At 38.4% G+C, this 13,558-nt stretch overlaps 1 protein-coding gene across 3 annotated transcripts in view; it reads left to right on the top strand.

The window, feature by feature from the left end:
- Positions 1-13,558, top strand: part of NFAT5 (nuclear factor of activated T cells 5) — a 71,311-nt gene that overhangs the window by 43,444 nt on the left and 14,309 nt on the right. For all 3 annotated transcript variants that reach the window (XM_065662019.1, XM_065662018.1, XM_065662021.1), the window contains exons 4-10: positions 446-638; positions 4,155-4,345; positions 6,266-6,438; positions 10,193-10,327; positions 10,501-10,553; positions 11,614-11,746; positions 12,296-12,373. In XM_065662019.1, coding sequence (XP_065518091.1) covers positions 446-638; positions 4,155-4,345; positions 6,266-6,438; positions 10,193-10,327; positions 10,501-10,553; positions 11,614-11,746; positions 12,296-12,373 — 956 coding nt within the window. The remainder of the gene's footprint in view (positions 1-445; positions 639-4,154; positions 4,346-6,265; positions 6,439-10,192; positions 10,328-10,500; positions 10,554-11,613; positions 11,747-12,295; positions 12,374-13,558) is intronic.

Below are 13,558 nucleotides of genomic sequence, written 5' to 3'. Positions count from 1 at the left end.
CAGGCATGAGGCTGTTTTCCTATTTAAAGAATTATCATTTAACCTTAAATCCATTCAGTATGTGTGTCTACGTATGTATATTTGTTACAGAAGCAAAACAGCTTATTCGTACAATACCAGGCTGTATTATATACTGTGAAAAAGCAGATTACAAGCCTTCTTCTGTTTAACATAGTTTAATGCTAATTGCTTTTCCCTTCCTTTATGTTTACTCTGAAAAGCAGTTCCTATTTGCACTGGATGGAGGAGGCAGGGAAGCGCTGTTCCTCTTCATCTTGCAGGTTTCCTTCTCTGTCAGAAAGAGAATTCCAAAGCTTTTTCTCAACTATAAATCATCTCTTCGTTAATATACACTCTTTATCTTTTTAGCTTTTCTGTGATTTAGTTTGGTTTTACTGGGGAGCTGCTTGTAAAATCTTTTTAATGGCATGCTTTAACTTCCCAGAGCATCAGAGAACCAGAAAGGAGCTGGAGGAAAGAAGACCCCAATGTTGTGTGGTCAGTATCCGACTAAGAGTGAGGGGAAGGAGCTGAAGATCGTGGTACAGCCAGAAACCCAGCACAGGGCTCGTTACCTGACTGAAGGCAGCCGAGGCTCAGTGAAAGACCGGACACAGCAAGGCTTTCCAACGGTCAAGGTAGGCTGCTCAGTGTTGAGTGACTCCTTCCCAAGTGATGCTTAAGTAGAATGGGAACTGGTGCAAAAGGCCTAGAATCTCTGTTTTTAAAGGGAAGGGGGGAGACTTTGCAGTCTCTTTGCTGTACAGGTTACTGTTTCTTGCAGGTACCAAGAGGTCTTATTTGCATCACAGTTACAGGAGGAAGGAAGCTTTATGTCAGGGCAGTGATGTATAATCTGTGATGCATGTCCCTTTAGACTACAATTATAGAAATTCTCTACATAGACACCTGAAGCATGCAAAAGTAGGAATAGTGAAATGCTGTAACTTCACTTAACAAATGCAGCTTGTTCCCTGTATAGACCTGGTATCTTTAGGTGTTGCTGGTCAATCAATCTACGGCAGGAATGAGCAGCATGCAGGTTTGAATGGTGTCCTCAATCCTGCTGATCAAGGGAAGGACCTGGATAGAGCAGATGCAGTCAGGAATCCAGGCTCTGGCTGCATAGCTGGCTCTCCAGCATGCATTTAGCTTCTTTGTTCATCCTGCTTCATTTGGAGAAAAGGGCGACTGATGTAATTCACCTTGCTCAGGGAGGGAGAAAGCTGTTGATGGTGAGGCTTGCCAGCCTCTGGTGCCAGGGGGCTTTACTGTAAGTTCTTCAGAGGATGAGGGCCAAAGCCCAGAAGAAAAGTTGGAGCTACAAATAGAGAAGAAACATGAGGAAGAGGGCTACAAAAAGATCTTTTGCCTTCCTGCTCAGAAGGATGACATTCAAAGGCTGTCTGCCAGTGCCTGCACATTAGTGACCAGAGTGTGAATCTGCAGGTCTTGTTTTTTCCCTTGCATAGTCAGAGAGCTGTGAGTTGACTGGAGTCACAGAGGCTTGGGGTAGTGTCTGGAATGCAGTCACGGATATGTACCAGCTGTTTAGAAAGCAGAGAGGAGGTCATGTATCATGAGATGCTCCTCGACTGCACAGATCTCGAGCAAGAAATTGGAGACCAGAGGAGGAAGGAAGTTAGGGATAAAGTTTTGGTATCTGTTACAGACTTCCTCTCTGAGAAGACAGTAGATGATGCAGACCTCTCTGACTGAGGAAGGTTTCAGCCATCTGTCCATCTGCAGGGTTACATAGGCTGGTAGAAGCAGTCAAAGAACTTGAGGGCTGTGCTTGTGAAGGCCTCCTGATGCAAATGGTAGAGGGGCTTACCAGGAGTAATGCTTTACTTGACTTAAACAGGAATAAACAGAAAGACTGATATCAAACACGATCGCAAAAGTTGCAGTGGCATGAGTATAAATAGTGTGGGGGGACACTGAACTCAGTACAGGCTGGCACTGCATGCTTTTTGGAACTGAGGTGAATGTCATCCTGGTCATATTGGGTGGAGTGTGGCAAACAGGTAGAGCAAGTAGACAACTTTATCTGTTACACAGGGGAAAAGACATTTCCTTTTGTATTTTTTATTAATTATGACACTTTGAGAAAGCGGCAAATAAGTTCTTAATCCAAACTAATTTACCAGGTCCACAAAGGAGTGTTGTTTATGATAGAGCCCTTAAAATTTGTGCTGACTACTTCTGACAGAGTATAGAAGTGTACTTATCTTTAAAGTCCTGTTTGACAGCGTTAAAAACATTTCCAACACTTCACTCAGAAATGTAGAAATCTGTTCCTCAGGACAGATGTGGAAATGCTGTTCCTCAGAAATGTAGAAATCCAGTTAAGTTTCATAAGAAAAGAATCTGTACATATCATCCTGTTGCTATGGTGATTTAGTGCTTATTTATGCAAAATTTCTTAATGGGCCTTTGTTCATCTGAATTTCCTTTTAATTCCTTTCCAAGTCATCCTTTAGTACCCGTCAGTGAAAACTCTGTTTGGAAGAGTCTCATGTTACTGAATTCCTGGAAGCTCAAGCTTGCCTTACCAGTAGGTAAACTAGTTCATATGCTGCGTATAAAAGTCTGCCAGGGCTGGACAGACAAAATGTGTCATTGGATCTTCAGGAAATCTGAGCTAGTGATGAAAAATCTGTAAAGGACAAGAGGGCTTTTGGTTTGTGTTTTTTGGGGTTTGTTTTAAAGATGGGGAAGAAGAATGTAAAAATGTTGCTAGTTCAGAAGTGCTTGCTCTTCTCTGGCAGCACGGGCAGCCATTCAGATGCATCTCTGCTAAGTAGACTGAGGAGAAGCAGGAGGTTCTGTGGTCTTAAGAAAAACCATGTTACTTGATGACTTAGAACTAAAGAGACTACAATCAATATGCAGCATTAAAATTGTATAAACTAACCTTAATTAAGTGACTTGGCTGGCAAAGGAAAGATTATCCTGAATGCAGAGTGTCAGCAGAGGTGTCCCTGCCATCAGTAATATCTTCATGTTGTCTTGCTAATGGTATCTCAGAGCTAGAGCGGTTACCACCCAGATGATGTGAGGTACTCTTGCACACTGTTCATACTTTTTTCTAACAAGAACAGCAAGAAGAAAGGCGACACTACTTAGCTGTGGCGATGCTCTTTCTGGCGAAGGAGGCCTTGTTGATGTGACACAAAGACTGTTCATTCAGCTTTCCGTGTAAATGGTAGAATATCAGAGTACCCTTTACTTCCCACTGCCTTTTGAATGCCTGGTGAACTTAAGGCCTCTCGTAGGCTCTTTTCATGCTCTCTCCACTTATGTTCTCTTAGCTCCTGAGCTCTCTGCTAGGAACCCTGCCTGTTAGCCCTTGCTTCCTACTTGGAAGCCTGTCGTTTGGCCACCTGCAGAGATCTTCTATCTTTGCCCATCCATAATGGTCAGAACACGCACCTCATTGCTTATTGTTCCTTTTGGACATGGGTAGCATTCTATATTTACCAGTGTTTGCTCATTTTTCCCTTTTCCAAACTTGCTGAGAACTTCAAAACCCAATTTTCTAAGTTGACAGGGATAAATCCCCTAAAACATCCTCTGGAGGAATCTGCTCTCATTTGCATCTCCTAACTAATAAGATTTGAGCTTCTTTCTGTAAGTTTTGACTGGGCTTCCAGGCCTAGGATGAAATGTAACACTGGCACCCAGAAGTTCTCTAGCAACAATTGTGGCTTAATGAAAACATTGCAAATACTGGTTTTATCTCCTCTTAGAATGCTCTGGCAAAGAATTTCTCTCTCACATGGGAATCTGGCAGTGCCCTCATGTTTCTTTTTACTCAGGAATATTTTTCCTAACTACTACCTAAAAAAAATAAAATTACTTCGTAATACAATGCCCAGATTTACTTCAAGTCTTCTTTTACATCAGAGTAAAAATAAATTTTAGGTGTTAATTAGATGACTGGCTTTTAATGAAAGAACGAATGGCAAAAGATGAAAGAAGTTAGCATTTTGTTTATAAACTAGATGAAAAATTTTTGTTCCTTCTGCCCTTAGGTTTGTTTCCAGCAACACTGGGAGCTGATTTACTTCAAATTCACCTGCATAAAATGCTTTGTGTTTTAATAAAGAGGAGTTCTATTGAAATGTTTGATTTGTGGTGTTGTGTTTCAGCTGGAAGGTCACAATGAGCCGGTGGTGCTGCAGGTATTTGTGGGTAATGACTCCGGTCGAGTGAAGCCACATGGGTTCTACCAGGCCTGCAGAGTTACTGGGAGAAACACTACTCCCTGTAAAGAAGTGGATATAGAGGGGACTACTGTTATTGAGGTTGGACTGGACCCAAGCAACAATATGACACTTGCGTGAGTAGTTTTTTTTGGGGTTTTTTTTGGGTTTTTTTTTGTAAAAAAAAATAAATTAATTTATTAGCTTGTTTTCAGAGACTGATTTTCCTTTTTTGATTGGGTGGGTTAGTAGTTAAAAGTCTGAACATCTTGGAACACACCAGGTACTTAGTGAAGGTGTGGGTGTAAAAAAAACCTTCTAAATCATATTCTCAATTTGTTTATTTTATTTAATTCTTAATCTGGTCTTCCTTAAACTTTATTAATCAACTGTTACTTTAGTTTCATGTTGTGTTCGATCAATAATGTGCATATTCAAGCATGAGGTGAATTATAAGCCGGTTGGTGATTCTTCTGGCTGTCTTGGCTCTTAACAAGTAAGAATTGCTGATCAGATGCAAACTTCAGGTACAAGTGATTTCCTAATAAGCTTTTCACATGTATCTTAACATACAGAAAGGGATTGATCTTTTTTCAAATAAATCTTTTCAGTAGAATGTGTTCTTTTCAATGGGTATGTGATTGAAAGCTGCCACTCTTTACTTGGCAGCTTGTTTTGTTTCAAGAGAAGAAAGGTTTATTTAATTGTCAGTATCCACTTCTCCAGTAGGATAATAGTTTGTTAATAAACTGTATCAGTTTGATTTTTTAAGGTAAAATATATTCCCATGATAAATTTGGAAACTGCCTCTTGGAGAGTAATTTTACAATTGTTCTCAAGTATTAATGTGAAACTGTGTAAGTATAGAGATGCTAGAAAGATGAATTTGGAATTACCTGGGAAGCAAAGTTTTGCTTAGGCTGTTCTCTTGTAAGAAATCTTGATGTCTCAAAAGAAACCTTCCTGGTATTTCAGTGACACTGTAACACCTCTGTATTGGTGGTAATGCTACTGCCACCTTCTGAATCACACTTTTCCCTCCTCTCCGCTCCCTAGCTATTGCTTGTTGGCCATCACGCAGCACAAAACTTTGTTGTACTCAGATTAGATATCATATGGTCCCTGTACTGTTTGGATGTAGAGCCCAAGATCCTGGTAAAATTACAGTACTCTTCTTAACACATCGTGCTGTGTTTGGTTGGAGTTTTTGTTCTTTTGTTTGAGATAATTTCGTGTCTAGCATGCCTCTCTGAAAGTTAGCACTGCCTCTCTCTCACCCTGGCCCTCTAGACATTTCCCAGAGGGCCACAGTTGTCTTATGACATAGCTATCACTTCCAAGTTCCACCAAGCATAAAAAATTATATGACTACAGTAACTTTTCTTCTACCATTCTTAAAAGAAATGCAGAATATTTTGTAGTAATAATCCTACAAACCTATATCTAGCCCCTGGAACGGAAGAGTGAAGACTTGTGACTATAAACTGAATGCTAACCAGAATGACTTTTTATATCGCATTTTCTGTTTTATTCATACTGCTTTATTATTCTTTCCTTCCATAATCCATTATAAAATGGTTTGGTTTGGAAGAGACCTTAAAGCTCATCCAATTCCAACCCCTGCCATGGACAAGTACATCTTCCACTAGAGCAGCTTGCTCCAAGCCCCTGTGTCCAACTGGCCTTGGACACTGCCAGGGATGAGGCAGGCACAGCTTCTCTGGGCACCCTGTGCCAGCGCCTCAGCACCCTCACAGGGAAGAACTTATTCCTAATTTCTAACCTGAACTTTCTCTGTTTCGGTTTAAACCTATTCCCGCTTGTCCTATTGCTACAGTCCCTGATGAAGAGTCCCTCATCCAAGTTATGTAAGGTTGAATTGAAAAGCGAGCTATGTAGTAAGAAAGGTTGTGTAGAAATTTCATTAAAAAAAAATAGAATATTTCAGTAATTACTTCCAGAGTTTTGACTTGCGGCCTATGTAACTATTTGAAAGACTATTAAAGATGCTGAATATATTGAACTCTATTAAACTTTCCACTGTTTTGTGTTGATAGAGTTGACTGTGTGGGAATACTGAAGCTAAGAAATGCTGATGTTGAAGCTAGGATAGGGATTGCTGGCTCGAAGAAAAAAAGCACACGTGCTAGGCTGGTGTTTCGTGTTAACATCACTCGCAAAGATGGTTCAACTTTGACTCTTCAGACACCCTCTTGCCCAATTTTGTGCAGTAAGTATCAAAAAGTTGGTATTATTGGACTCTGAATTTCAGTGTGATTGCCATAAAATGCCTCAGGGAAAAAAGCCCACCCCAGTGTAATTCCATGACTATTTCAGAATTGCTGTGGCTAAGATCACGTGGATTAATTTTTATTTGAGGTGGGATGTTAGACAAATGACTGACCAGAATTTAAAAGTAGTTATGAATTTCCTCATCTTCTTTTAAATGAATCTTTGCCTTTTAAACAGTCAGATTTTTTTGTCCTTTTTTTTTTTTTTTAACTTGGATACGATTTTTTAAGACAAGTTTTAATCTCTTCTGTGTTGTGACATTCATCTGGCAGCTTTCAGTGACCGAAAAGACTTTTAATGAGTTAGTAAGCATGGTTCTCTATAGTTGTGGTAGTTTGCTGGGCCAGAGGCTGAATCTGTTCTGGTTCAGTGCAAGAATGGAACATTTTATAGCTCTTTATTAAAATGCTCTATTTAGCACTGAGCACAGATGGCTGTGCTGACTGGTTTGGTTATGCTGAACAACAGGGAAAATTAAACCAGAAAGGGCTGCATGTGCCTGTAGAGTCTGTAGCAGTTTCCAATTACATGGAATTCTGCTCATATACAAAAGAGAAAAATTAGGGAAATATGTTTAATACAGCTACTGGTGGGGTTACTGATATTTCTCGATGAACAAGAAGATAGAGCTTTTATCTCCACATGCGTGAAACATACTGTGGTTATGCAAGCTCCTTGTGTTGTGTTCTTTCTATTGTATAAGAAGTTCTTGGTTTTGGTGGGTTTTTTGTTTATCTAAACCCTGTCAGTACCTATTGTGTCAGGGCTCCTATTCAATTTATCAGAAATTGCAGCTTTGTTGCCAGTGAAAGAACAGATTGGAAGAGGAGATAATTAAAACCATGTGAGCTTCCACATCAGCTACCACCATGCGGTTCCAGTGCTGCAGGCAGCAGGCGATTCTGCAGATGTGGCATGTGTCCCATCCCTCCTTCCAGTCTTCTGCTCTTGCAGAGAATCCGTGTGCAAGACTCGGGTGGAGCAGGAGCCCAGCAGAAACCCTGATAAAGCTGATAACCAAAGACCTGCCACTGCTGGTGCAGGGGAGGGCTCTCCTCCTCTCCTCAGCCATGTCCTCTCCTTTAGGCAGTAGTTTTGACTTTTGGTGTGCTCTCCCAGAAATTGGTGTTCCCCTCCCTCTCTGTTCTTCTCCTGCTACTTTTTGCTATATATTTCTTTTTCCCAGTGTTTTTTTAACTGGTGGAGCTCTCACATGTAGGCATTTATGTTGTTGGAAAATATGTAAGTACATTTGCTAGAGCTGTGATTGTCTCTGTAGCTCCATTCCAGTCAGTGCAGCATTGTAGTATCTGACACTAAATTTTCAGATTTAAGAAAAAAACATTTTCTGTAAAATCTGCAAGATCTCTATCTGCATGCATTTTATTTGTATCATTAATTTACTAGTTAAAGTTATTTAAATAATAGCAGAAATGGGAACAAAAATAATCTGGTGTTTTCTTAAGCACGTAACAGTCCAAAACTTGCTACTGTAGGTAGAAGCTAAATGTCTGAGATGTTCTAGGAAATTTAAAGATAAGCTGTTCAACTAAAAAAGCTGTATTTGATGAAATTTCTGCTCAGCTTGTTGGTAAAGCCATTCTAGTACTGGCTTGTGAGGATCCCTTGTCATCTTCTTTCTGTTAAATGAAGCCATTTATACCTATAGCATTAGTAGCTGTATTTTGGGATATGGGCAATGAGTAAAAAGTGGAATATATGATGCGCTAAGGGCCATTATAAGAAAAGGAAGAAGAAAAGAAGGACACAAAAGTTATCCTTCTATAAATAAAGTTCTAAAAAATTGGTTTAGTTTTTAGCAAGATGGGGTTTGGTCAGTTGATAAGAAATTCTTCCTAATTGTGTAAATCACCAAGAGTTTGCCCAGGAATTTTATAGTATCTCTGTTGCTGGACACCTAAAACAAAGAAACAAAATACTCTGGTTAGACTCATGTCTTTGAGTAATAGTGTGGGTGAAACTAATCGTGATGTGAAGGTTGAGAGGGGAATTCTTGAGGCTTTTCCAAGGCTTCTGTGCGTCTGCTTCTTAACTTACACCAAAGTCACATTGATTTCCAGCAGACCTTAGCCAACCAAACTGTGCCAGTACTTACATCCTGGCTGATCCATATGGCATAAAGTGTTGTTTATGAAGTTACTCATTTATATAAATCATATCCTCAGGCACATTACACCTGGTTTGTTTGCTACACACATCTTATTACACATGTGTACTTTACTTTCTCATAATGAGGTTTTACGTTATCACTCATCACAGCCTGCTTATATTGTGTGCTGTCACTAATATTGCAGTCAAAGCTGCATTACTGTTCCTGAAACCATAAGAAAGATGTTGAATAGATGCAGTCTCTTTATTTAAGGTCTGTGTTTTAAATAGGCTTTGTTCACTTGCTTGCAAACCTAAATCCAGTTACGCTTTTCAGACATTCATGTGTCTTTAGCATATTTAGTAGTTGTGTAATGGTTGCCTAGGAACCTGCTGCAACACTTGTAGAAAAAGCCTCTCTGAAAGGTCATCAGATAATTTGGAATGTTACAGTGTTATCTTCTTCTGTGTAGTAAGCCCACAGAATATTGTTAATAAAAGCTAAAAGTAGGCCATGTAAGTACAAAGCACAGGCACAAGCTTATGCCACTTGGATTTTGTGGTGAATAGAAAAGGTGGTTGAGAAACTTTTATTAGAAGCTGGAATTACTTTATAAAATATAAAATGTGACAAAGTCAAAGTACATAATTTTAAAATGTCTATTTAAATTGCCTTTGGTGCTCATTTTCATTTAACACGTGGTCTTTATGCTTTAAGAAGCATAGAAATAGTTTGCAGCAAAGATACTGTAATATGTGTTACCGCAAATCATCATCTGAATTGCTGGCTGAGAGGTATAAGTTTGCAGGGGTGTGGAACTGTAAGCTGCGTTCTCTTTGCTAGTTTGTAGGACATAAATTGCTATAATCCCCAACTACACACACGTGACCCTTGCAAGGGTTTCTGTTAACTGAAGTATATAATTCCAGAAAGTCATAGAATCATGGAATGGTTAGGGTTAGAAGGGACCTTGAAGTTTACCCATTTCCAACCCACTGCCATGATCAAGGACACGTTCCACTAGACCAGGTTGCTCAAAGCCCTTGATTAGTTCTTGCACCAGCCAGGAAGCTACCTAATGTAAAAAAAAATAAATAAAACCAAACCAACAAACAAAAAATTGAAGAAAAAAAAATCCAGGAGAATTACTACTTACACCCTTTGCATAGGAGGACAAAATAAATTTTGTATTAAATGGGTAGATTTGAAGATGTGTTTCAGGTGTGTCCAAGGACTGATGCATTTGTTTATCGCTGTCTATGCCAGGAAATTACAGGACCAGAGTTTCTTGAACTTTAGCTCTACCACTGAAAGTTTCAGTTTTGAGGATTTAATGAATACAGGAGAAAAGGGAAAATATTATTAGTGGGTCATTTCCCTAAGTGTGATTTTTGAGGCCATCACATTTAGTGAGGAGATAATAGAAATGGTTATTGTTTGAAAAGGTTTTTAAATTAGTGATATAGTAAAGGAAGAGCTGAGGAATTATTTCGTTCTTTCTTTTATAATCCTGTAAGTAAAAGTTTTTTGGTTTGGATGTTGATATTTTTCTTGATTTCAGACTAGTTTTTTTCAATTGCAGCTCAACCAGCAGGAGTTCCAGAGATCCTAAAGAAAAGTCTGCACAGTTGTTCAGTGAAGGGTGAAGAGGAAGTTTTTCTGATTGGCAAGAACTTTCTAAAGGGAACAAAAGTGATTTTCCAAGAGAACATTTCTGGTTAGTGTGAAAGCAGTAACACATTGGGGTGCTGAAGAGGGCGTGATGCTGGGGTTTACACTGGGTGATGAAGTGTAGTTGTAGAGAGCAAACTGACAAGCAGAATCAAAGGCACTAAAATAAATTTCTTTATATGGATGCACAATAAATCATGCTTTTTAATTTTCATTTAGATGACAATTCATGGAAGGCAGAAGCTGAAATAGACATGGAATTATTTCATCAGGTACTTCTGTGTTGTTATTACTATTATTGTATTTAAATAAGAAAAAATACTGTTTCCAAAGAAAAATGAAATAAGCCTTTCCTTTTCCCTGTGCATTTCTGGAAATAATACTCCTTTTCTTAAAATAAGTTCTTTAGTGAATCTGGTTGAATATCATTGGTTTGGGTTTATATAAGTACAGTTGTTCCATTTCTAATTAAGAATTTCAGTACCACAGTAGGAGCGTGGTATATGGAGCAGGTCTTTGCCCTTGCATACAGTTTAATTAAAAAGCCTAATCCAGTTTTTACAGTAGCTTTCCTAAGGCCACGTTAGATTAGTACTGAGTGGAAATAGATGGTATACACCATAGTCTTTATACCTGGCTTGATTTCTGTTCCATTCTGAAATGTTTTACAAAATATTTGTTTCTTCTTTGTGCCACAACTGAGTGTCATTATGGACTATTGGACTGAAATTAGAGAAATTATCAGCTATAAATGACGTTTGACAAACTTCACCTTGCTCCCATCTCCGTAGGCAGTATTCCATGTGTGCACTGGAAGAAATGATTTCTCACTTCCAGTGGGTAGTTGGGGAATAGAGATCCCTCATCACTATTCCTGTTGGTGAATGACTGCAGGCCTATTTTTTGATGTCTGCTCTGTGTTAAATCTGCTTAAATGTAACATGAAACTGCATCCTCCACCTTTTCACACTGAATACAGAGACCTGAGTCAGCAGAACATGAAGTGTCTGAATCCAGCAGAACTTGATGGGAAACTGACTGCAGTTCAGTAAGGCATGTTAGGCATAAACTTATGCTTAAAGTACTGGACTGTGTCTTTCCATTTGAATTGTAGGTTGCCAATGAGCATCATATAGGCAGATTATTCATATCTCTCTTCTAGCACTAGTTAGTTATCACTTCACTGAAGGTGTAACTTGATCACATCTCCCCCAGTGTCTTTGTTTTTTATGGTGTTTTATCAGTCTGTTTCTCTGTGTTGATGGATATAATACAATTAAGGTGGTAAAATTAGGCTTCTGATGTGATTTTAAAATTATTTTTGCATTGCAGAATCACCTTATTGTGAAGGTGCCACCATATCATGACCAGCAAATAACCTCAGCTGTTTCTGTGGGAATATATGTTGTAACCAACGCTGGAAGATCACGTGATGTGCAGCCATTTACATACACTCCAGATACATGTATGTGAAATAAAAATCTGGACAAAAAAAGGGGCAGTTTTACCTGAAAGCATTTTGGGTTTGATTTCATAGCATTTAGTCTATGCAACAAAACCTTTAAGTAATGTGGACCTTTTCAAGCTCATCTTGCTGGCAGTGTTTACTCTGTTAAATAATAAAAACTAAAGGCTTGGCCTTTCTCATTTCTGTGGCGGGTATCTCAAAATTTCAGCTGCATGGAGACAGCTGTTCTTACAAAGTAGCATCCATTTCTAGCCTAAGGTTCAGAATGAAGCTTAGCAGGTAAAAAGGAAACATTACGTACAGTGCAACAGATCCAAACAAAAAATAGCACCAAGCTTTATCCTGAGGAAAGTTGAAGTTTGACCATATCACTGTATTTTTGTTTGTTTATTTATCTGTATTACAATGCGCAGTCCAAAAGTTTGTTTGGGTTTCAAAGAACTGCAGTTTCTTTAGGATATAAGTAACTGTTATGGTTAGCTTGGGTTTTTTTGCTTGTTTGCTGTTTTAACATAAGGAAGTTCTCAATGTGTTTTGTCTCAACAGCTGGTACTCTGAATGTTGATGTGAAAAAGGAAATCTCCAGCCCAGCCCAACATTGTTCTTTTGAAGAGGCTATAAAAGGTACTAAATTGATTCTTATCATTGTTGTTAATAATTTAACTATAAATTCCTACTCAGATTTGGTGGAATGAATCAGATGTCCTGTGAAGATAAGTTTGTTCTTATAAAATTTGGCCACATTCTTACAGTGAGGTTTGTTTTCTGGTTCTGAATATTTTACTTTATAACAGTATTCTTTTACGTATATTTTAACATGAGCTGGTATAGAACAAACCTGCAAAAAATAGTTGGTTTTTTTCTTCCGTTTTTTATGTATTTCACTTTTCATTGCTAAGGCCCTGAAGTTCAATCTTCATTTAATATGATTGCAAGTGAAGAATTAAAAAGAAAGAAGCCAAAGATTTATAAACAAATGATTCAGAAACACTGTAGTGTTAGTTTAAGCAAAACTATACATAAAGGTAGTGGTGGGGAAGAACTGAGTACTGAAAATACGAACATGCCAACTGGTATTTTTTGGACGCTCTCCAGTGGTTTTATGAGATTGCTTTCAGTGGGTCTAGTTAAGAATGCTTGTTCTGGCACTTTCAACTCATTCCTGTCAGTGAATTATTGTTGTTTTGTTTGGTTTTTTTTTCCTTTTTTTTTTCTTTCTTCTCTTGTTTTTTCTTTTTTTTCTGTCTTTTTTTTCCTTTGGTTTCATTCTTTTCTGACCATTCATGCTATGCAAAGTTTGTTGTTTTGTTCCAAGGGAGCAAGTTTTAGGTTTGCCTGGTTTTAAGTGTGAATTAAATTGATGCTTTTGATAGTGAAATGAAGTAGAGGAAGGAAATGTTTCTTAGTTGACTGTTAAAACTATGGTGGGGTACAAAGATTAATGGAAATTTCCATAGCCTGCTCTGGTGAAAGCAGGTTGAAAGTAAGCAAATTAACAATGTGATCACAAGTTCGATAGGAATCCATAGCTTCAGGTTAAAATTATGAAGCTCATGTTTGAAGTTAATAGCTTGGTCTTGGCAGGGGATATGTTTTTAAGTTGTATTATCCTCCCTAACAAGTTGTAAAGTCAAGATATGATGAGTTTGAACCTGCAGAGAATGTTTGGGGGAGAAATATGCAAAAATATTTAGGGCAGTGAAACAAGCTGATAAATGGACTGGTAAGACCTCTAGTAGCAAGATCAAAAAGATGAGGAAAATAACTTATTTTTATATCAGGGCAAGCCTGACATCCAGCTAATTCAGC

The sequence above is a fragment of the Lathamus discolor genome, chromosome Z (genome assembly GCF_037157495.1).
Source record: "Lathamus discolor isolate bLatDis1 chromosome Z, bLatDis1.hap1, whole genome shotgun sequence".
NCBI classification, from domain to species: Eukaryota; Metazoa; Chordata; class Aves; order Psittaciformes; family Psittacidae; genus Lathamus; species Lathamus discolor.
The sequence above is the reverse complement of the archived record's forward strand: the minus strand, read 5'-3'. Positions and strand labels throughout refer to the sequence as shown.